The sequence below is a fragment of the Dermacentor albipictus genome, chromosome 7 (genome assembly GCF_038994185.2).
Source record: "Dermacentor albipictus isolate Rhodes 1998 colony chromosome 7, USDA_Dalb.pri_finalv2, whole genome shotgun sequence".
Lineage (NCBI taxonomy): Eukaryota > Metazoa > Arthropoda > Arachnida > Ixodida > Ixodidae > Dermacentor > Dermacentor albipictus.
In genome coordinates this window covers 36,999,688-37,023,636 of record NC_091827.1, presented here as the reverse complement: position 1 = coordinate 37,023,636, position 23,949 = coordinate 36,999,688, and the positions used below count along the sequence as shown (strand labels likewise).

The 23,949-nt window shown below is 46.6% G+C and overlaps 1 protein-coding gene across 4 annotated transcripts in view; it reads right to left on the bottom strand.

Annotated features, from left to right (window-relative positions):
- Nucleotides 1-9,408: 9,408 nt before the first annotated feature.
- The window catches only part of beta-Spec (spectrin beta chain), a 50,066-nt gene continuing 35,525 nt past the window's right edge, over nt 9,409-23,949 (bottom strand). For 3 of the 4 annotated variants that reach the window (XM_065436655.1, XM_065436654.1, XM_065436657.1), the window contains 9 exons: nt 20,210-20,331; nt 19,492-19,607; nt 19,339-19,431; nt 19,151-19,234; nt 15,264-15,421; nt 13,005-13,108; nt 12,833-12,875; nt 10,057-10,193; nt 9,409-9,536 (listed from right to left, as the gene is read on the bottom strand). In XM_065436655.1, coding sequence (XP_065292727.1) covers nt 9,533-9,536; nt 10,057-10,193; nt 12,833-12,875; nt 13,005-13,108; nt 15,264-15,421; nt 19,151-19,234; nt 19,339-19,431; nt 19,492-19,607; nt 20,210-20,331 — 861 coding nt within the window. In that variant the 3' untranslated portion in view covers nt 9,409-9,532. The remainder of the gene's footprint in view (nt 9,537-10,056; nt 10,194-12,832; nt 12,876-13,004; nt 13,109-15,263; nt 15,422-19,150; nt 19,235-19,338; nt 19,432-19,491; nt 19,608-20,209; nt 20,332-23,949) is intronic. The other variant, XM_065436658.1, reaches the window with a different exon arrangement.

Genomic DNA, 23,949 nt, shown 5'->3' with positions numbered 1-23,949 from the left:
CGTACACCCAGGGCTCGTCACCAATTATTATGGTGTTCATGAAGTCGGGGTCACTGTTTGTGGAATCCAGCATGTCCTGTGAGGCTTCAACACGGAGTTGCGTTTGCTCCACCGTGAGCAGCTTCGGCACGAATTTCGCCGCAACTCTGTTCATGGCCAAATATTCGGTCATAATGGAATGTGCAGAAAAGTGCTGGTGTCCACCTCTTCCGCAATTTCTCGGACAGTCACACGGCGGTCCCGCATCACCACGGCGTTCACTTCGGCAATGACCAGGTCATTTCGGCATGTTGATGGCCGACCGGAGCGTGGCTCGCTCTCCACCGATGTGCGGCCGTCTTTAAGCCGGTTGCACCAGTCCTTAATCTGTGTGCTGCTCATAGCATCGTCACCGAAAGCCGTATGAATCTTCCGAATAGTTTGCAACTGGCTGTCGCCCAGTTTCTGGCAAAACGATGCAGTAGCGCTTCTCCAGTCGCTCCGCCATTTTCCTTGCAATAAAAAAACCTACGAGAGCACTGCGCACTGCCTCACTCAAACGCCGAGTCCCAGCGACTGACGCTATCGGCAGGCGGGAAGAAAATCGCGCATGCGCACGAAGGTTCAAGGTCGGCTCGTGCAAGCGCGCTTGTTTCATATCCATCAGGTGTTCGCAAAAAAAAAGGGGGGGGGGAGGTCGGATACTTTTCTAACAGACCGCGTATGTGCGCGTGCGATATACGGCGCGCGCGGCCGTGCAAAGTACGCACTTGTTGGCGGAGTTGAAAGCTCCGCCCTCCCTGCCAAGCTGCCTCCCCGATGCGAGATGGGGGTCACAATTGTTGTATGCGCCAACGGGGCCGTATACAGTGGCGGCACCATGCGGCGCGTCGTAGAAGCCGTAGCGAAAAAAAAAAATGCAGCGCCCGGGCAGGCTGCCCCGGCGCGCTCTCAACGGCGGTAATTTCTTTCCAGGCCGCCAGGCGCCGCCAGCACGATAACGGCTCCGCGGGCTTGTGACCTTTTCTAGTCACCGCAAACAGCGGAGTTTCCTCTCCTAAATGTTTCTTGCTCCGTGTCCGGAGCACAGTGCCACCGCCCCCCCCCCCCCCCCCGTGGCCTTTCGCGCGACGAAAGACGGCGCGTTTGCTCACCACTTTCTCCTTCGCGTGCGCCACACTGAGCCGCCATCATCGGCTTCCCTCGCGTGCTTCACTCGCGCATACAGGATACGACGCGCGGCGGCGGTGTTATCGCCCTTCCACTTTATACAGAACATCACGGCGACGGCAAAAATTCGCCCGGATTATCCATATAATTGCTATCGTAATAAAAATACACATGCAAACTGCGCTTACTTTTCATGTTGCACCTTCATGTGCGGGGACACGCACTTGACCGAGAACGGGGTGGCTGGGGAGGAGAGTCTTGTGGAACGTCGCTTATGCCACACATCCCAGTACGCAGAAATTCGGGGTGGAGAGGTGAGGGGGACATGTCCCCCACCCCCCGCCAGCCCCCGGCTACGCTTCTGATATACCCTGCATTTCGGGCAATTATATGTCGCTTTGCACTTGCCAACAGAGAATTTTACATATTTGTGCTGTGCATTTTATTTATGAAGGGAAAAACGTTTTGACATTGTCATAATGCAACGTTGCAGCAACAGAACTTGCTATGACAGGTGGCATCACTGATGTTTTATGCAGAGAATTCTCCCTTTATCGGAAAATTTTCGGACCCAATTTTGGACGAAGAAAAAATGGGGATCTTGGCGATATTGCAGGGAATATTAAGATTGAGGAAGTAAATATCAAAATAATGCCATTGTGCAAGTAACCACTTTGACAACCCACAGCACACCCCTTTTCAGTGCACGGGCCAAACTTGGGGTCGGTCAGCTTTAAGTTTCTATAGAGTGTAGTTGAAAAGCCAGTCTGCTGTTGGGTCCCAAAAGTTAACTGCGGTTGCATCAATATTGGATAAGGTTACCTACTCATAATCAATAAAGAAGCTGCGAGCCACCAGTACTAATTGATGCTAGAGCTTTGTCATGCGGAATATATGTAGAGAACCGACATTAGAAAGTTCCACATTAGAAATTGAATTCTCAATATATTGCTGCCCAACTGAGATGTTAAACAAACTATGTAATGTTTCTGAATATATCACCCACAGTTGCCAAAATACTTTCTTATATATATATTGTAAGGAAGAAGAAGTGCGCCGTGCAGAGCTCCGCAGCCGGATCGCCAATGCCTCTGAAGTGGGGCTTGGGCTAGACGCTGTTCTTGGTTTTGGACCGGCTAAGCCTACGCTGTTGCGTCTTCTTGTCCACGTCCTTCGTGTCGTCCACAGCCGTGTCGGACTTCTTTGCCATAATTGGTGGAGGTTTGCTGGGTCTCCTGCAATCCTGGAATTGCGCAGCCGGACTCTCCCTGCCATCATGACCACCGAAAGCGCCACGAGCTTACCACCACCTGCTCCTCAGTCTACCGTATGCCCCGGCACGTTCCGCCAGCGGGACCCTCCTATCTTTAGTGGCACTGACGACCATGACGTTGATGACTGGCTCTCATCATACGAACGCGTCAGTCGGAACAACAAATGGGATGACATCACGAAATTGACCACCGTCCCTTTCTACCTCACCGGAATTGCCCACTTGTGGTTTCGGAACCACGAAAGCGAAGTTCCAAGCTGGACGGTGTTCAAGACAAAGTTCAGCGAGGTCTTCGGCCGCCCTGCTGTGCAAAAGCTTCGTGCCGAACAGCGCCTGCAGTCGCGCTCTCAGCAGCCTGGTGAGAACTTTACCAGCTACATCGAAGATGTCATCGATCTCTGTAAACGCGTCGATGCATGCATGACTGAGGGCAATAAAATCAAGCATATCCTGAAGGGTATCGACGAGGACGCGTTTCAGATGCTCATTTCAAAGAGCCCATCTACTGTTGCACAAGTTATTGAACTGTGCCAAAGCTATGACGAGCTCCGCCGTCAACGCCTCCTCACTCGCCGTCCACTCGTCGTTCTTCCCCACTGTTCCCACGATATTATTTTAGGTTGGGACTTTCTCTCCCGTCACCAAGCTGTTATTGACTGCTCCCGTGCAGAAGTCGCCTTCTCTTCGGTTGGTAATGCCATATCTGATGCCGTTTCGCTTTCCTGCACCAAGTTGTCCCTCACTGACGACATCCATATACCTCCGCACGCATTCGTTCTGGCACCTGTATCCTGTTCCGTTGCCTCCGACTCTACCGTACTCTTCACGCCTTCGACTGCTTTCGTTCACCGCCACCTCTCACCACTCCCAACTGCGCTGCTTAGCCTTCAAGCTGGTGCTACTCACCTTCCTATACGCAACCACTTCCCATTCTCGATTGCGTTGCTTCGTGGTGAATCTCTCGGCACTGTGGAGCCTTATGACACCATTACCACGTCGGAACTTCCTGATGGATCGTCAGAGGTCACCACCCTCTACTGTAGTCCCGCACCTGCCGCATCACCTGAAGACGTTTTCAGCCATGTCATCGACAACGGCTTAAGCCCCACGCAACGCCATGACCTTCTCCGTCTCCTCGAGAAATTCCGCCCTGCTTTTGACAGTCATAGCACTTCTCTGGGCCGAACGACGACTGTATGTCACCGTATTGACACCGGTTCTCACTCACCGCTACGGCAGCGACCCTACCGCGTCTCGTCGACAGAACGACGCGTCATTGATGAGCAAGTAGGTGACATGCTAAAGCGTGGTGTCATTGAACCGTCCGACAGCCCGTGGGCATCGCCAGTTGTTTTAGTTAAAAAGAAGGATGGCTCGATCCGCTTCTGCGTGGATTACCGCCGCCTCAACAAAATAACCCGAAAGGATGTTTATCCATTGCCGCGGATCGACGACGCCCTCGACAGCTTACAAGGTGCAGAGTTCTTTTCCTCCCTCGATCTACGCTCTGGTTATTGGCAGGTGCCTATGGCTGCAGAAGATACGCCTAAAACTGCTTTCATCACACCAGATGGCTTATACGAATTTCGTGTAATGCCGTTCGGACTTTGCAACGCGCCCGCGACTTTTGAGCGGATGATGGACACTATTCTTCGAGGCCTCAAATGGAACACGTGCTTGTGTTACTTGGATGATGTAGTAGTGTTCGCACCAGACTTTCCTACTCACCTTCATCGCTTGGAGCAGGTTTTACGCTGTCTCAGTGACGCTGGCCTCCAACTAAATCTGAAAAAATGTCACTTTGGGGCACGCAAGCTGACGATTCTCGGACATGTCGTGTCGAAGGACGGCGTTCTCCCTGATGCCGCTAAGCTCCGTGCTGTTAGAGAATTCCCGAGGCCAACGTCTCTAAAAGACTTGCGCAGTTTCATTGGTCTCTGCTCGTACTTCCGCCGCTTTATTCGAAATTTCGCTTCGATTATGGCACCTCTGACAGAGCTTCTTCGGGGAGACCCCAATCTTTCCGCGTGGTCCCCGACTTGCGATGATGCCTTCGCAGCGCTACGTCGCCTGCTCACAACACCACCGATACTGCGCCATTTCGATCCCACTGCTCCCACGGAAATCCATACGGATGCTAGCGGTGTTGGTCTTGGCGCTGTGCTCGCCCAGCGAAAGCCCGGCTGCCAAGAATATGTTGTTGCTTACGCAAGCCGCACTCTCACGAAAGCTGAAGCGAACTATTCCGTCACGGAAAAAGAATGTCTCGCGATCATCTGGGCCATCACAAAATTTCGCCCATACCTGTACGGCCGGTCCTTCGATGTCGTCACCGATCACCACGCACTTTGCTGGTTGTCGTCTCTCAAGGATCCCTGCGGCCGCCTAGCCCGGTGGGCACTGAGGCTCCAAGAGTACGATATCCGGGTTGTCTATCGCTCAGGCAAGAAGCACGCCGATGCCGATGCTCTTTCGCGCTCGCCTGTCCACGCCGACATTGTCAGTGTGTCTGTCCTAGACGACCCACTTCTCCCATTCGCTTCTGTCGACATGGCTTTGGAGCAGCGCAAGGACTCCTGGATTTCGTCTTTGATAGACTACATCTCTAATTCACCTGCACGCCCACCATCCCGAGCGTTACGCCGACAAGCTTCGCACTTCACCATCCGCGACGGAATTGTCTATCGCCGTAACTACAGTTCCGACGGCCGCAAATGGCTGCTTGTAATACCTCGGCAGCTCCGCACTGATGTATGCGCCGCTTTCCACGCCGACCCTCAGTGCGCACACGCTGGTCTCTTCAAGACCTACACCAGACTACGTCATAGGTTTTATTGGCGCGGTATGTACACATTTGTGCACAAGTACATTCGCTCTTGCACAGAATGTCAACGCCGCAAGCCTGATCCTTGCCGCCCTTCTGCACCAATGCAACCTTTGCCATGCCCTTCGCGGCCCTTTGACCGGGTTGGGATAGACCTCTACGGGCCTCTGCCATACACAGCTGCTGGCAATCGCTGGGTCATTGTAGCTGTAGACCACCTCACGAGGTATGCAGAAACGGCCGCTCTACCAGCCGCGACGGCTCGTGACGTTGCTTCCTTCCTGCTTCACCGCTTCGTTCTACGTCACGGCGCTCCCCGCGAACTCCTGAGTGACCGAGGTCGCGTCTTTCTCGCCGACGTCATTCAAGAACTTCTCGCTGAATGCCGCATCATTCATCGCTGTACCAGTGCATATCACCCGCAAACAAACGGATTGACAGAGCGCTTTAACCGAACTCTTGGCGACATGCTTTCAATGTATGTCGCCTCCAACCACACCAACTGGGACCTCATCCTTCCCTATGTCACGTACGCCTACAACACGGCACCCCAGTCAACGACGGGCTTTTCTCCCTTCTTTCTTCTATATGGCCGGGAACCATCCTTTCCCATTGATACTATTCTCCCTTACCATCCCGACTTATCAGAGGGTACCCCGGCTTCCGAAGCCGCCCGGTATGCAGAAGAATGTCGGCAACTAGCTCGCTCCCTTACAACGCAAGAACAAGCGCTACAGAAATTTCGTCATGACGACGGGCGCCCCCACCACCAGTTTTCGCCTGACGCTCTTGTTTGGTTGTGGGTGCCTCCTACTTCGACACAAGGTGTCTCCTCCAAGTTCGTATCCCGATACCATGGACCTTACCGGGTTCTACGCCAAACTTCTCCTGTGAACTACGCTATCGAACCTCTGACGCCCCCTACGGACCTGCGATGCCGAGGCCGCGAAATTGTGCACGTAGATCGGCTCAAGCCGTATCACGAGCCCTTCGTCCTCACCACGCCTTAGGCCTCCTGTGCGGCTTCGTCTTCAGCGAGGGGGGAAGTTGTAAGGAAGAAGAAGTGCGCCGTGCAGAGCTCCGCAGCCGGATCGCCAATGCCTCTGAAGTGGGGCTTGGGCTAGACGCTGTTCTTGGTTTTGGACCGGCTAAGCCTACGCTGTTGCGTCTTCTTGTCCACGTCCTTCGTGTCGTCCACAGCCGTGTCGGACTTCTTTGCCATAATATATATATATATATATATATATATATATATATACATACACACACTTCCAAAAATTATCAAATCGATAGTGATAGGATGACGGACTACATCTGCACAAAAATGCCCCCATGCATGTGTTGTTGATCCAGACACGCCTGGTGTCCAGAACATTTCAGAAAAAAATGTTTTGGAGAATGAACTTGGCTTTGCTCAGCCACAATATTTACAGCTTTTGCCTCCGAAGGCTTTTTCTATGACGTGTAGGCAATTATATGTAGTAAACTGTAAAGTCAAGAGATTTATAATTGCGAGGACATATGCGACTTACTCACTGGAACAACAGCACACTACTTTTGAAGGCAAGTTGGGGGAAAATCTGTCGTTGGTGGTACCATTCACGGGCGGCTACAGAAAACGTCTCTTGCCCATTGAAGTTCACAATATATGCACAAGATCTTCTCGGAAACATAACTTGCTCCACATATCAACTAAAATTTGTCCACTGTAGTGGACAGCATGCAACAAAAGGGTTAACCGTATATTTCAAAGCGGTGCATGATACATCTATTTTGTCCGCTTTGGATGCGTTATTAGGTAGTTTACAGAATTGCACTATTGTTTTCCATCGCCAAATTACAGAGTTGCAAACTTGCTAGTTTCATTTTTCAAATTGTGCGATTTTCAACATTTATAAAAAAACAAACAATCTAAACAAGAAATCAGCTTCCAGACTGTCTAGCAGTCCCTTGATTTCTTTTTACCCTTTGTTTTAAATGCAACAAACCCCATCAAATCCGGTACAGTGGCTGCGGAGAAAAACAATTTCGCTGTCCCCATGTATACGAGCCTTAACTGGCCCGCTTTAGTTATGCAATATAAAAGTATACAAATGGAAGCAGGCAGAGTGTGGTACTTTAGATAGGCAAAGACGCTTGGGTATGGTATTTCTAAATCTCTTTATATCAAAAATGCTTGTGCAATCTCAACGAAACTTTCACTTTGCTAATTGAAAAAGATATTGTGCAGAAACCATCAACAGTCATTATCAATGTACACGAATGGCCCAAACGGGTGAGTAAACGTCTTCCTTGCCGAGCGCTCCAAAAATATCCTGCACCTATGGCTCATGTGCCCTTTCTTTCACCGTTTTTGTATGGCAAATCCACGACCACTGAGCATCACCGATCAGTGCCAAACACAAAAACAGGCAGAAGAGGCTACAAAAATGCTATTTGCTGAAAAACAACAATGCAGTTTGGTCTAGCAGTTAAGGAGCGTATTCGAATAAGAAAACTATGGTCTAACAAAAATTTTAACAGCAAGCAGCTATTTTAGGGTAAAACAACCTGTATTCTTCCAGTCTTATGCGACAGTCGTATGGACTTCATTTATATTATCTTATTAGCAAGAATTTAGCCCGAGGTTTTGTGAAATGGCCGCCTTAACAAAGCAGTCTGCGTTGTATTCACAATGACAATCCGAGCAACAAATGTGATATCCCCCCCCCCCCTTCCCCCCTATTTCCCAACTCAGCGCTTCGAAATGTCATGTGCTCAACCACCAGATGACTGAACTCTGCAGAAAAGCCAACTTTTCGGAAGCAGGCTCCGGCTTGCTGCAACGGGCTACACACACAGTGCTACAACGTTCTTATATGACTGAAGCTTTCTGTGCTTACCTCCAGAGTTCGGCCTGGTTCGGTCAGTGTCTCGCCTTGGTAGATCAAAAGGGGGCGGGAGGGGGGGGGAACTTGGCGAACAGGGAAAGCGTGGGTAAGGGCAAAACGAGAAGTGGCATTGCGTAGAGGGAAAACACCTGCATGAAAATAAGTTAACGTAAACTGCGACTCAATAAAATAAAAGAAAATAGCATCTCCGATTGTGGGACAGGGTCCTCCAGCACAGTAGTGTGATGCTCTACCAATATGAGTTTACACACAGCCGAGTGCCTTGCCATCAAGCCTGCGCCGAACTATGAGGCGCAGCTGTGCAAGAGTTGCACAAAGCAGCTATGCTTCAACCAGGCATGAAAAGAACGGAGACAAGTGCTGTGTGCTTAACAAAATGGTGCACGCTTTGCTCACTCTTGCAAACATGTTGAATAGCTATTGCACATTTTTTCCCCCAGCAAATGGCTAAGTAAATACTATACCCAAATTTTTTAAACATGTGGCTTTGCGTCCCATATCAACTATGTATCAAAAATAAAAACAATATCATCCTGTCTGGATTTCTAATCAAACCTAGGTTCAGTCAGGGCAGAGGGGACCAACATTGTATCGAGATTCCAATCTTGCAGCTTGTGTAAAGCTCCGCACAAACAGCAAAGTATAGATAACTACTGCATCGCCTGCAAAATCTTCATTGCAGTGCATCGCTCCACAATGTAGATCTCTAAGGCCTATGCCTCCCTGTGCAGCCCTAGTGCCGAGCTCGCTAAATATTGTGGCGATGCGTTGCAAGCAACGGCCAACCGCGAAGGCGCCGAGGCTGGAACTTGCCATCGTACTGATGGCTTTCATAAATTAATCGATTGAGAAAGAAACGAAAGCACGACGAGAGAAACATGAGAAGTCTTCATTTGCAATATGCGATAGCTTGTACAGGGGGTATCGCTGCATTCGCTAGATGTCGCAGCGATGAGCAACGTGAAATGGCTGACCACAAAGACGCCGAGTTCAGAGCTCGCCATCGCAGTGACGACTTTTATAAATTAGGCAATTGAGAAAAAGTCAAGGCATGATGGGAAGGACATGATAAATTTATATTTGTAAGCCGTGTAGTCTTTACTGTTTTCACAGATCTGGTGGGTATTATTTGTTTTTTCTGGGACACTTGTATAAGTGTTCTTGTTCACAGTGAGCATTCACTACAGTACTGGGCTGCCAGAAGAGCATGCTTTAGCCCAAAGCACAGACGTGACCCAGACACGCAAGATAAAGGCGAGTCCAAACCATCCTGAGAGAGAAACGTTTTTTTATTGTCGAGCTGCTACAACACGTAAACCACTTTGGCAGTCAACAGCTGGTGGTGCAGGAGAGATGCCGTCGCTTGTCGGCCACCCTCCTCCGCCTCCTTGTAACTTAGCTGCAAACAGAGAACACGCCACGACATCAGTATCAACGCGACCCCAAACAACCCTTGCAAGATGTTGCGATACAACTATGTATAGACATTTATTTGCAAAGACTGTGGATCGTCTATGGGCGCTTACTGTGGGCATCTACTGTGCACAAACTGTCTACAAACAAGGCCATAGTTTACTGATCTAAAGATCTACGTATTTGAGGCCTTTCTTTTAATGCCAATCCAATATCCAAACTATAGACAAAAATACAAGCATACGGCGTGACCAATATCACAGACATTTTACAGAATACCAAACCTCACGTGCCCAAACATGCCAACACATTTGATGAGCAAACGTTCCTTGATTTCAGCTATTTTGCTTATGTAGTCAGCTTAGGTCAAATCAGCAACATCAACAGTGACATTTATCCTTTGCGCTTACTTATACACAGTATGCTACACGGTATGCCTATCTGAAAATTCAGCAACTTTCTGCCTGCGCAACCCTGCGCAAAGTGCCAAGGGGACACAGCCTCACTTCTTTTTAAGAGTGAAGAAGCTGCGTTTGCGGGGCTCGTCCCTGCGCTCGGCCGGCAGCGTCTGTGCTCGCGATGGGCCCGCCTGGGCTTCACCGATGGCCGCCTGAAGCTGTTGCAGCCACTGGGATAACTCCTCCTGCAAAAAGATGCGCCGCCCCGATCAGCGCTTGCCCGTGCTTCTAGAGTTGCTGCTCGCAGCTTCTCGGTCACCCAATGTGGTTTGTTCCCCGTCATTACTTCTAAGAAACAACAGTTTTGTTCAACGTCAGAGCCTCTGTGACAATCTCGATGTTACACTGTGCTCCCCTTCTAAGAGTTGCCTGCACATTTAGGGACACTCTCCTTGTCGACACTTCACTCATGCTGTTGCTCAAACCGAAACCGGCATGCATAAAGCATATAGATATCAGTTAAATGTAATACCTAAACTAAGGATACAAAGAAATGTATGCGATTTCAAGTCTGGCACCATTCCAGCAGTACTATAACAATGCATTACCCTACAAGACCTGGGGAGCCTCAGGTTGTAATATATAGACCTCGTATGAATTTCACTAAACAATGTCTTGCCTTACACTGCCTTTGCTTTGAACAAATTTCTCACTAGCAATCTTAATTGATTGATTGATTGATTTATACACGTACGTACAGCAGCCCCTAGGGGCATTGTTGTAGGGGAACACAATTACCACAAGTACATTGCGTGCCAGCCATTATCAGAATCCATTCCAAGTGGACATGCCTTGCAATTTCGCTTGCTACAATTTGTAAATTACAGTACATATTGCAAAGTAATTCGTTCAAAACTTTGTTAGCCCAAGTTTGTTATATGTTAATTACGTGTTTCAATTCACTGCGCAAGTAAAACCCACCTGCGTTCAAGCTATCCAGTTCAAGGATTAAAATTGTGCTACCTTCCAGGGGCGATTTTTGAAATCTCATGTAGTCTAAAAAATAAAACAAATGGCACCTGGTATGAAAATCTGCAAATTAAAATTTCTTTGACAGACTTTATATCAAACATTCGTCAGTCCCTATCTGATAAAGCGGATGAAAAGCAGACATTACCTTCACTTGAGCTTTCATTGTGTGTCTCTACAAGTCTGTCCCACACTGTATGTCGTGGCTGCCAATAATTAATAGTCCGCACAAAGGAAACTCGTTTCACCAAAAGAGCTGGCACATGTGGGAATTGGAGTAAGCACGTTTAGAAAAACATAACAGAAAGTGTAAGGCGTCGTTTATCACCCACGTGCTGCACCACGACAGCTGACAATGCATTTTGCAAGAGCGCTCTGGGGAGTCACGTCAACGCCATGCCGAATTGCCTGCGGCTGGCTTCGCCCGTGCTGAATTATGGAAGGCTCACGTCCTACCGCAAAGTCGCAAGTTCTTTCTGGGGCAGTGGTTCTCAAAGATTTAACAGTCGCAGGTCCCTTGACCTGCTTGCAGATGTTTTGTCTCGGACAGTCCATTACCATAGTGAAAAGCCCTGGGTCAACCGACGTCAAACTAATTACTTTTGACCGGTACCTCGCAATTTCCATGCCCCTGTTAAAACAGTAACAACGGGGTACGGCGTTTCCTTCTTTCAATATAAAAAGAAAGCAGCTGCAAACAAAAAAAAAAAACTAGTTACTGTAGTTAACCTCTCAAGGTGGTTTTCTAGCCCCAATATTCGTTAACAAGCCAGTGGCCAGCATCACCAAAAGCTTAGAGTGACTAACCTACGCAACCATGAGAAAGCTCAGAGCTGAAGTTCAGTCATGCCGTGATGTACAGCCTGCCTTTGAAAACAGCATCGCATTTTTGACAGGCAATGCAAAGCAAGAACTTATGCCCCTGTAAAGTTTAGGTAAAGCGCTGCAGAAAAGCCCAACATTTGACATCTTTGCTAGCGTGCACAGTCTCCCACTCCACAGTGTTACAGGAACTGCCTTAGAGCAATGGTGCGACATTTGCTGCTTCATTACAAGCACAAAATTTGACGAGGAGCAGCACCCGCAAAACAGGCTAGCAGTCATTAAAAAAAAATATGAATAGGAGGAAAATGCAAACAATAGAAATATAACTGAAAAAACAATTAAACATGAAAGATCTGAATAAATCACAACCACCAATGCGACAAGCTTGTATATTTAAAAGCTAGGCCTTAATTTTTTAAAGTTTCTTTTTTTTCCACAAGTGTAGGGGCAACCGAAACGGAGGCAGAGGAGTAAGGACACCTGTTGAGCTGAAGTGAGGGATGCTTGGGCCTTGTATCATTTGTTTATCATGATGTCAATGCTGAACCACTCTTCAATGCAATACGTGAGGGTTCACAGTTTTGGAGGGTTACTTCTGGCTACAGGTTCATTAATTCTCACACAACCACTGTCATGGATGTGTAACTATACTTCCACACTGCTAAAGTTCTCTCGCTAAAGTTACGCCCAAGGATAAATGTCCACCAGCAAGACACTTAGCTACAGAACTAAGTGCTATGCAGAAGGCTACATTGTGGAACAGTTGTGTTTGCATCCCAACCTACACAGCACAGTCTATTCATGGCCACTGTGGTGTGCAAAGCAAGCATTGTTGCTTTTTCACATATGTCTATCTCTGAAGCATAACGTTAACGAACACCTGCTACAAGAACAGCAATGTCTGAACTGGTACCAGCAACCCGTGGAACAAATGTACCATAACACAGGGCGTACCAGTACTACTACTAGCGCTACTCGGTTTGTCAGAATGCGGCTTTCACAGTAAAAATGACGAAGAAGCTGACATTACCTCATCTTTTGCTTGGAAGAGGAACTCTCCACCGTTGGAAAGCCTGGGAAAGCAAGAAAAAAAAGAAAAAGAAAAAAAAGAAAGGGAAGAGAAACAAAACGAACAAACGGGATGTCAGAAGAATGACACAACGAGAGGGTCGCGTCTGAAGACAGAGAACGGAGTGACCCACTTAAGCCGAAAGACGTGCTTCTTCTTGGTGTAGTCGGTGGCGCGCTCGGCGGTGGCTGTCCTCAGGTCCACTGGCGCCTCACCACGGTAGTGGCCCTCAGGTTCCTGGGTGCAACAATTGCCAGCATCAGAGGCAAGCACAACAGTGTGAGGAACTTCGTTTAAAACGTGCTACAGATTACATGTGCGTGTCTTCTGCCCCCCTCGTGACACCTAGTAGCGCTGGCAGCCACTGCGCTTAAGAGGAAGCTTTAGTTCGGGGCTCCTATCTAAATACGTGGGAAAGGAGAAATGGTTTTTCTTGGCAACCCCTGTGCCAAATTTGGTGAGGTTTGCTGTATTTAAAAGAAAAATTCAAACTCTGCTGACTCTTGAAGGGAGATTTTTCGTTTAGGCCAACAATTTTCGTATTAGTTTGTATAGCTTTATTACCGTTTCTTTTGTATAACTTTGTATAACTTACCGTTCCTTTGTAACCACTCTCCTCTACAATACAGTTGCGTTTGCGGGTATTTGGAATAAATAAATAAGTTAGAAAATAGTGTCAAAAACTGAAAGTTTTCAGGAAACGAAACTATGAAGTTTACAACTCTCTAACCCTGTAATGAAAGATGATATAACAATTCCATAAATTGCATCTAACAGTGCATCGAAAGTGGACAAAATTGAGGTGATAGGCGCTGCTCTGCAGCATACCACTATTACGCAAGCCTGACTTTTGCGAAAGCCTCGTAAACATTGTGACAAATATAAGTAAGCTTTAAACTTATATATCAAATTTCTGCACTTTAATGCTCTAATGGATGAAGTTAACAGAATAGCGGTATCTTAGATAGCGAGGGAGGAACTTGTAAACTTCGGGCTTTCATATTTTTTGAACTTACAATATTTTAGAAATCCTTGTAAATTCAGACCCTTAATCAAAATTTCACTTCCAGCTGTCACTAGAATTTAACATTCTTTCTAAAATGCAAAAGAAAAATTCATTAAAGTCAACTGAAGGGTTATCTCAGAAAAGCATTTCTGCATTGTGCACGTATATGAATAGGCGGCATCAGAATTGGGCCCGAGGCTAACACCATGGTAGTTCAATATCTGCTTCAGTCGCCTTTTTCTTTTTATTTCGCAAAGGCTGAAATTTATACGCAAGAGGCTATATCTGCACTGATGAAGCTTCTGAGGTCTACAGGGCTACACAACAGACTTTGGGAATGCTACCTGCTACCACTAGATTGTGCATGCGGTTTACCTCATCTGTGCGCCTCTCTCTTTCTATCCCCTGTAGTCTCCTGAATCCCCTGTAGTTCCCCTGTATCCCCTGTAGTCTATCCCTTTCCCCCGTGCAGGGTAGCCAACCAGAAGTACCTCTGGTAAACCTCCCTGCCTTTCTATACATCCTCTATCTCTCTCTTTGTAACGGTTTATTCACATTTCTTTCTGCACAATTAGGAGAAATGTTCAACAGCTCAATTTTGTCTAGGTTACAAACTGTACATGATGTAGCACGCAGTAGTATAATATCTTCATGGCAAGGTCAACAAGTTCTATATAAAAAAAAATTGACTCTCGACAAACGGCACACTTTAGCTTTCACTTCTAAATGCAACAAATTTCATCACAGTGTCTATGACATTTGCCAAGCAAAACGATTTCTCTGTTCCCAAGTTTTTAGATGGGAGCACTTGAGGTATAGCTTTCTCGTAACTTTGGCAAGAACACTGTCAACCCACACTTGTTTTCAGTACATATTGTGCTTCTTCACAATTACTCTAAGAACAGAAAATAGAAAGTTGGAATCTGCAAGACTGTCTACTATTAGGTTACAAAGAAAACCCCACATGGGTTTTTTTTAAAGAGAAAGCTACAAAGTTGAAGGAAAACTCGCCACGGTCCAAGGATGGTACCTGTCCTTTCTGCTCAAGTTGCTGCCATGCTCAGTCAACTGTTTGCTGACTTACTGAGGAGGCTAACCAGCACCATGCAATAGACTGCTCCTCAAGTAGCTAACCAGGAGGCCAACCAGCCACATTCGACTGGCTGTTCGAGTTGTTAACACTAACCGCAGTTAACTATCTGCTCCAGTTGGTAAACCAGAAGAATAGCCAGCCACCTTCGAAAAGTTCTTCCTGTAGCTTCGAACCAAAATGCTAGCCAACTGAGACCCTACCAGCTACTCCTCAAGTCGCTAACGAGGAGGCTAACTAATTATGCCCAACCAACTGTCGGTCAAGTCGGGGAGAGAGGTGCCTCGGCGCCTGACCTGTCGGTAGTGCTTCTGGTCCTTGTAGGCGGCCAGTGTGGCTCCTCGGATGACGAGGTACAGCTTCTCCCATGACCGGTTGGAGGCCTTCTTGGTCGTGGACTCCCACTCGTGCTTCCTCATCAGCAGGCCCTCAAACTCGTCCTCCGCCGGCCGCTCTGCAAGCGCACGAAGACATTCAGCACATGCCGCCACGCTTTCACCCTGGTGTGTTCCGAATACCCCGGAACTGTCGACGATCGTGTGGCGATCTAGAATGCAAGCTATTGAGCGAAAGTGGCTTCATTCGACATCGACCCGCACTATTCACAAACACTCTTCACACAGCCACAGCAGACAATCATGGAGACAATCACAAGAGTCGTTGCAACCGGCTAGCAGACATTTCAAGGTTCATCACCACAGTTAACCCGCAAACTACTGTAGTAGAGCGCAAGGTAAACGCATGCAACATGCAGCCAGCTTTTCATCTACGTCAGACACGGTGAACCTCCAAATGTCGCTAGGCGGTTAGCATACAAAGTAAAAAAAGAAAGCGCCAATATACATGTACAAAGAACACATGTGCCAATATCAAACCAAACATACACGCACAAAGTAAGATATGTTCCATTTTGTCACTGTTTAAGGCCTAAGCGTCTAATTCACAAAGGCTGAAGCGATGTGAGAAACAATGTAATCGTACAAATTTTTTGAGACGGGAACAATTGTAGCCATAATACGCTTTGGTACGTTGACATAACCGAATAACTTTTTTCCAGAACTAACAGTGTCAACCCACCTCTTTTCCTTCTCACCAATCATGGCCTAATGAGGAGATAAAGATAAATTGGATATAGCCAAAACAAGTATCTCCAATGGCAAAATTGACACTCACAGCAGCAACGCACTGCTGCTTGTTTGCTGTGGGATGAGTTTATTGCCAGATCAAATTTCTCCAGACATATCTCCACTGCTGCTGTATTGTAGCTCATCAGAAACAACTTATGACAAGCATTCTTACTTTCAGGCCTTTTCTTCCTTGCACGTGTGGCAAGTGATGGATCCACAATTGTGCTCGTGAAGATGATAATGTGCCCAGAAATAATAGACATACTGACCTTTAGCCGTTGTACGGAAAGAATACGAAAGCAACAAGTACAATGAAATGATGAACATTAAAATGCAAATGCATGCGAAACAAAATTTAATAACACAATTTAAAAACTACTTAGCTTCATGACATAAACCTTCTATGCCTCCTTAACTAACTAGTAATAATTTTACTAATAAAATGTTCGTGCTTAACCCTTTATCTCTCAAGTTCTTTCTATAAAAAATGCATCAAAATCCCTCAATTTGTCTTGTTTCACCAAAATGTTTCTGCGCCACATTCCGACTCTACGAAACTTTTATGTGCACAAAGTAGAACCTCATTGATACAATCCTATTCGATACGATTTCCCGGAGCCAACGTTTGCGATCAAGAACCCCCCCCAAATTTCTGAGGACACCTAAGCACTTCTTTTGAGTTGTGAATGTGAAAGCACTCATGTCCAATTGAACAGCCCTGAACTGAGCAATCGCTGAACAATTGAACTGAACAATTGAACTGAACAATTGAACTGAGCAGTCGCTCGAGTTTTGCGCTGCGAGTAATGTACCATAGCGGTACATGCCACCTGAGCCAGCAAGCAGCTCCAGCTTGCAGTGCCAACGCTCCATGCCACCGACAGGGCAATGCCCTCTCTCCTCACAACACCTGACATGCTAGTGCGGCAGCAGGCATCCCCTATCGCCTGCTATATGCTCTAATGAGGCACAAGCTCGTGACTGCAGCCAATAAGAACTCCGTTGAGGCGCACTCGTGATGTGGCATCACAGCCAATGGCGATGCGAGCTCAGGCGCTGATTTGCTGTTAAGAGGACACTCACCGTCGTTTTCGCTAAATGGGGCATTTGACACTTTCACATCAAAAATTACATGAAAGCTAGCACTGTGCACCCAGTGCACTCAGTCCCATGATTTGCTGGGTTCTGGAGTTTTGGAGTAGTTGAAATGTTGAAGCGAGGGACGGCACAGAATGTTTGCTTTGGGACAAGCACGCACGCTTCCTGCTCCCGGCACTCATCACGCATCAGTGCTCGCGGTTACGTGCCTTTAGGCGCATTACGCCAGGCTTTAAATAGCAAGCAGACGTTTAGGACAACTTACACCGTCCATAAAACTACGAGCCTTACTCTGGTTAGTAGTTGAATGCTGTGCGATCTCTATCAATGCTTCGCCTTTCAGGTGAAACTGCGACATATTTGTGACATTGGCTTGCAAAGTTTTCCCAAATAGTATGCTTTCTTCCGAAAACGTATGAACAAGGTTCTACTGTATGTTATCTTTTATGTTCACAAAGCATTAACAAGGAAAAGTTAGGACAGTTAAAGAAATGTAAGCCACAAGAATGAACACCCAAACTGAACAGCACACATTATTAACAGACAAAAATTGTCCCTTTCAGAATAGCAATGTAAAAGAAGTGTGGGCTGGAGCAGTAGGGCTTGTCTTTGGCAACATCATATCAGCACAAACTGGCAGAAGAAAAACTGCACCTCAGGTTTTGGAGTTAAAGGGTTAAGATAGACTGCAAATTCTTTAATGTCATTAACTACAAGCACACAGAAAACCTGTACAACTGAAAAAAAGAAAACACAGTGACTACGCAATATGGCATGCAATAATCATTTTCTGAACAAAATAACAACATGTAAGATGTGAAACCAATCAACAAAACACCAAACAATAACATTAGCAAATAATATGGCAATATGACCACAATATAACAATGTAAAAATGATAAGACAGCAAAGACAAAGGACAACTCAAGAAAGTACTGGCACAATATCACTCACGCATTCTACAATAGCTGTTGCTAAGTAGCAGCTTGTCAGACTTCTCTTTTCTAGCTTGCTTTCTAGATCGCCCAGGCAGCTTGCAAGATGTACAGAGCTCAGACCTCTTAGTAGCAACATACATGCATTAATCGACGGCACCTATTGCACTGTCTACTGATAGCAACAGTTACCGCACGTTGCTAACAGAGAGACATACAAATAAAGGCATATTGCTTATATTACCAAAGGGCTTAGAATGCGAGCAGCAGTAATGGTGGTGACATTGCATGACGCCATGTTCGACTAAGTGCACAGAGTACCTACTGCAAATACCGACTATGTTATGTTTAGCGCCCTGTGCAAACATGTTGGCAACAATGTAATCGTTGCGAACATTAGTTTGGTAGCTTTTGTTAATTGAACAGAGACTGTTTTTGCAAGACAAGATTGTTCCTTGAGTGTTATGCTTGATCACAACATTTCAAGAAGTCACCACAAGGGCTGCCGTTTCGAAACACTTCATCCAGCATATGTATACATCTACATTAACTTGTTTCCACTATGCTAAGACTCTCTATATACTAGTAGTTGCCCAAAGTCAGGCTCGTGGCGCCCTTTCCGACAACAATGGTGGCTACTAGTGAGCAAAACACAAGAATGCAGTGGCAAACGCACCACTGCCCAATTCGAAAAAAATTGTATAGATATGCCAGCCAGTTACACTTGCTCATTTTCATGACATCACGGTGGGGGCAAACTTCTTTCAATATCAGCTTCTTTTAGCTGGAACTCAATTCTTAGGTTGTGAACAATTACGTCATTGCTACACTAAAACTTTCTAATATCGATGCCATCAGAAGTCGCGCGTCTGGTACCCTTTCCAGAAGTGCCAGCGGTTACCAGCAGACGGCCCTGGTTGGCACACAGTCGGCAATGCTAGCATGTTGCTGCCAAAAGATCCGAGCTCTGCACGCGTGTACACGCGCGCAACATGCAACACAGTGCGCAGGCATCGTGCTGACCTGTCTCTTCCTCTACGGGCAGCTTCTTCTTGCGCCAGCTGCCGAAAGGCGACTTGGAACGAGAGCGCTTGATCTTGGACGGAGCTGTCATCGCCATGCAGGGAAGGAAGGAGGAGGCACAACAAGGCTGGCTAGCATGCACGTTCGGCATGCGGCCATGCAAGGCGGTGGCGTCTGCGTGCACTCACTGCTCGGTGCGGACGACGATGCGGCCGGGCCCGACGGACTGACGGACATGGCAGCAGCGGTGGATGCGGCTGCGGCCGTGGCGCGGGGGCTTCCTGGGGCGTTAAGTGCGCGTGCAGCAGTTAGGCCCAGAACCCCTGAAATACCCTTCTCACCCTCTGTTCCAGCTCCGGGCGCTGATGCCGACACAGCGACCGCCGCTGCCGCACTCTCGGCGCCGTTCAGGATAGCAGGCTCTCGGGCGGCTTCCGCAGAAGCTTCGGCGTCGACCCTGTAACGTCAACCCCCACAATTGCTGAAGCAACACACATTCTCGTGTGAAGAAGGGCAACCCTTTGGCATGAAGTCGCACTACAGAAGTCTGTGTGGGTTCCAGGCAAATGCTACAACAGGATGAACTTCTTGCAACGTCAGCACAGCTTTACTGCACAGAATTCTTGAAGGCTCAATTTTGAGCATCCAGCAGGGATATTAACAGCAGAAACTGAAGCAACAGCAAAGTACTGTGCACTGCTCTCAATTACAATGCTGTTGGATAATGGCAGCACTCAAAGATACAAAAAGCCGAATGCCCCCTAATGACATACCCTACTGGCACACATACAGTGATTTCTTTTCATTTTAAGCATAAGAAAGTATCTTGCATTATATTTGGAACCATGCTCCAAGCACATTACAATATTTTTCCTGAACACCCCTTGTAAGAGCCAAACCTAAATAGATCATGCAGGGCGCACTTGTTCGAGAACCCTCTGCTACAAAATCAAACATATCAATTGTGCAATCGAAGACGTTCTCTAGGCTAAAGAAACTATAAAGGCTGAGTGTGTTCTGGGTGCTTCGCACACGCAGCAGGGCCCACGCGTCGTGTACCTGTCCTGGGCAGACGGATCGTGGCTCGGCGGTGGCTGTAGGGCTGCCAGGCGCTCCATCTCCTCCTGCTGCCGGCGCCTCTCCTGCTCCTCCTCCCGCGTTCGCATCTGCTTGAGCTCGAACTGAGGCCCCCGACGACGGCGACATGCGTGCACCGCACAGAACAGCGATTTGTCAGCAAGGCGTCAACACATCCCTCGTGGCAGCTGGCTGCGTCAACGTTCGACGCTGTCTTCTGCTGCATGCGCTCAGGGGGATCTAGCGAAATCAGCGTCGAACGCTGACGTGCTGCCTCGAGATTTCCATTTACGTTTGATGCACTAATGACTGCTGGGGTAGGGCACAGGGATGTACCAGCAGGGCCAAATGAAGGGAGCCTTCAATTATTCACGAAACGAGCGTGAATGCTACTCGTACTGAACTGCACCCAAAGTATATTTCAAAAGTAGAGCAGTTTTTATGCCCCTTACAAGTTTCCCAATAAACCGCTAAAGAAGAAAAAAAGTAAAGGCAAAGGTAAGAATGCATACACATAACACAAAAGTGAGCTTGCATGGACGGGCTCTTCTTACCTCACAAAAAGCCTGCCACATCCCCAGTAACAAACAACTCAAAATCAATACAGATTAGGCTTAACTAATACTAAAAACATGAGCTTCTCCACAAAATAAATTTGGTACATTGCAGTAGAGGACAAGATCATCACTCCACTACAAAGAATAGGAATTAATCTGTTACTGCCATATGATTTAGAAAAAAAATAAAGCAATAACATGGTGAGAAGGGACAAATGTTGCTGCCGCTCACTTTTCGTGTCAAGTGCAAAACCTTGGCTCCCTACACTTGGCCCACCTGGCATATTTCAACCAATGTTATGCATACCACATGCAACATCCCCGCATTGTGGGCCACTAGCACACACTGCAGCTATAAGTTCACAAATAGGTAGTTATTAGACAGCGTCACTATGGTGCACACAGGATAAGCGACCACAAAGTAAATGTGTTACCTGTGATGAGTACCAAAGCAGACATGAGCTGTACATACATCCAAATTTCAACAATGGGCATCATACTCTAGCAAGGTCGAGACGACGAAGTGACCACTGCGTTACTGTGACAAGTAACAAAGCCAGACATGAGCTATACAAAGTACACCTTAACTTGAATAAGCATCATACTAAAGCTAAAACACAGCCTAGCATGAGTGAGATGATGAGCGAAGATTAGCTTGGCAACGCAGTAATGTGTGTCAAGAAATCCGTTGACTCCATTTGATGTGTCACCACCAGAAAAGCAAGCAAGACTTGCGTTTCTGCGCCAGCAATTTCGTCCGTGAAAATAATGTTATAACACTGCACCAGTATTATAACTTACCTCTGGAAACCTTTCCACCAAAAACGAAAACAAATGCCATCAGTGTGCGAAGTTGAGAAACCTACTTGTAAGCAATCATTCATATTTGTGTGTCAGATCTACGGTGGTGTCGGATTTCATGGCGGAATACGGCATGCCTTTCATGCTCTTGAGCTGGTGGTCGTCATGTTGCAAAGAACAGACATTCGTTAGTGTGTACACAGGCGTTAGTTGAAGAATGTGGTGAACACTCAAATGTGACAAACATCCGAGAGAAATGAGGCCTTGACGCTCACTCATAACCGCGCGAAATGTTCGAGTCATGCAGCATAGAGGCAGCCCGTTGGATGCTTTTGCAATTAGATGAGTGATGCTTGCCACATGACAGTTTCGCATGCTTCTTCAAACAGCTACGCAGATATTGAGCTGTTCTCATCTGTGCACTGAAACAGACCAATGAAGCCTCAGTCATGCACATGTTATGGCTTAAGCAAAGACAGAATGTTGTGCTCATAAGGGAACCTGGCATAAATGTTCTTTTGCTTTTTTCTACGTGACTGCTGACTCACTTGCGCTAGAACTGTGCAAGGGGTAGTAGCATCATGTGATGGGTTCCGTCTAGCAACATGTTCACATTCAGTACTCGCCCGTTTTACTGAGGCATACAAGCATCAACACTTCTAACAAACTGATCCAGCACGTGTACTTTGAAGAACATTTTGAAGAAATTTTGAATTTGGTAATGATCTGCAATTTATATGCGTATTTCATGGTTATTTGTGTTGTAATTTACCTTCTTTTTGTAAACTGCCACTGTATCTTCAATTACCACTACTGCATTTAATTGTACTGTTGTTTCTTAAATTTATGTACTCACTCCCCTATGTAACACCCTATGGGTCTCGAGAGTATTAAAATAAATAAATAATAAATAAGTAAATAAATAAATAAATAAATATAAAATCAATCAGATGTAAAAATTATCTGTAGCAGAAAGAGCGAAAATTGGATTTTCCCAGCGAAAGGAGCAGTAATGCCACCTGTTACAAAGACAGCGAGACCGTTGTGCATACCGATACCTCTTCACGGTGAGCATATCAACATCCTGGGGAGGACGGCATCGTACCCCGACATAATTTTTTTTAGGGGGGGGGGGGGGTCGGCATTGGAGCAGATGTGTGTACACTATAGTACTTCCGATTAAATTTGGATGAAGGAAGCAAGTAATACCTCCGAGCATGCTAGTAGACTAAACTAACCAAAAAATTGTTTCCTCACAAAATTTGAGCACAATCGAGCCAATGGCTTAGCCAGAAGAGCAATTTAAACCAGACTTCCTCACCTACACAACATATAGCATGCATGCCAAGACGCTTACTCACAGCAAAACATGGCAAATCTAGAAAGCTTTATAATTCCTACTTTGAGTCAGCAAAGTTGTTACAGAAACCAGTTTCTGTTAGGACTGACATCACACAGCTGAGGATGTTAGTTGCCACACTCATTGATATGATGCATTCAACTAGAATGTTGCCAGCCAAATACCTGTAATCAACTACCAGCAGCAAAGCTGTGTATTTACGCCTCCGCGATGAACAAAAACAAACAAACATAGCCATAGCGCGGCCTCGACTAATTCTGCCATTCATATATTGGGACCTCGTGCCAGTGTTGTTTGCAGAACAATACCGCTGCCCGAATTCAGAAGACCCGATTCTCATACCTTCCATGCATGTTTCACGAACTTCTCCTTTATCTAGTTTACTAAACATTTACTAAAAGACGTATTTATGGCTTGATAGATGAACACACAGTGTGAGCCACAATTCCAAATTTTAGGAAAAAATCAAGTTAGAACTGCATACTAATTAATAGAAGCATATAATATTTGGAAGAACTTGTATTACGCGGTATGGTTCAGAGATCACATTCTTCGACAACTGGTTGTCCCAACAGCCACCGACTGGGTTAGCATTGGCACGCCGCGTTATTTCATTATTGCACATCTGTGCATGTCGCTTTTTCAGCGTAAACATTATTGCATCCACGTCCTGCATAATCTACTAATTCTAGTTGCTAGTTGCCGTCTGTGTCATCGTTATATGTTCCTTGTGTATTCGTTCCCTACACTAGCGGCTGATATGTCTAGACACATCTCCATGGCTTTGGGCAAACTTGTGCCTGATGGCCGAGTAGCTTGTGACGATGGCTCCTAGTGTCAACTTAGCCGACACAGGCGGGCCGTCCTTACAGGCCATATCATAACCACAAAGTCTACACTATCATTACGTAAGTATAGGTTCAATGGAGATCGCCATCACCGCAGCGTTACTTGTATTTTTCAAAGCAACAGGTTTGTTTGGTAGGTACTTTCAACTATGTTAA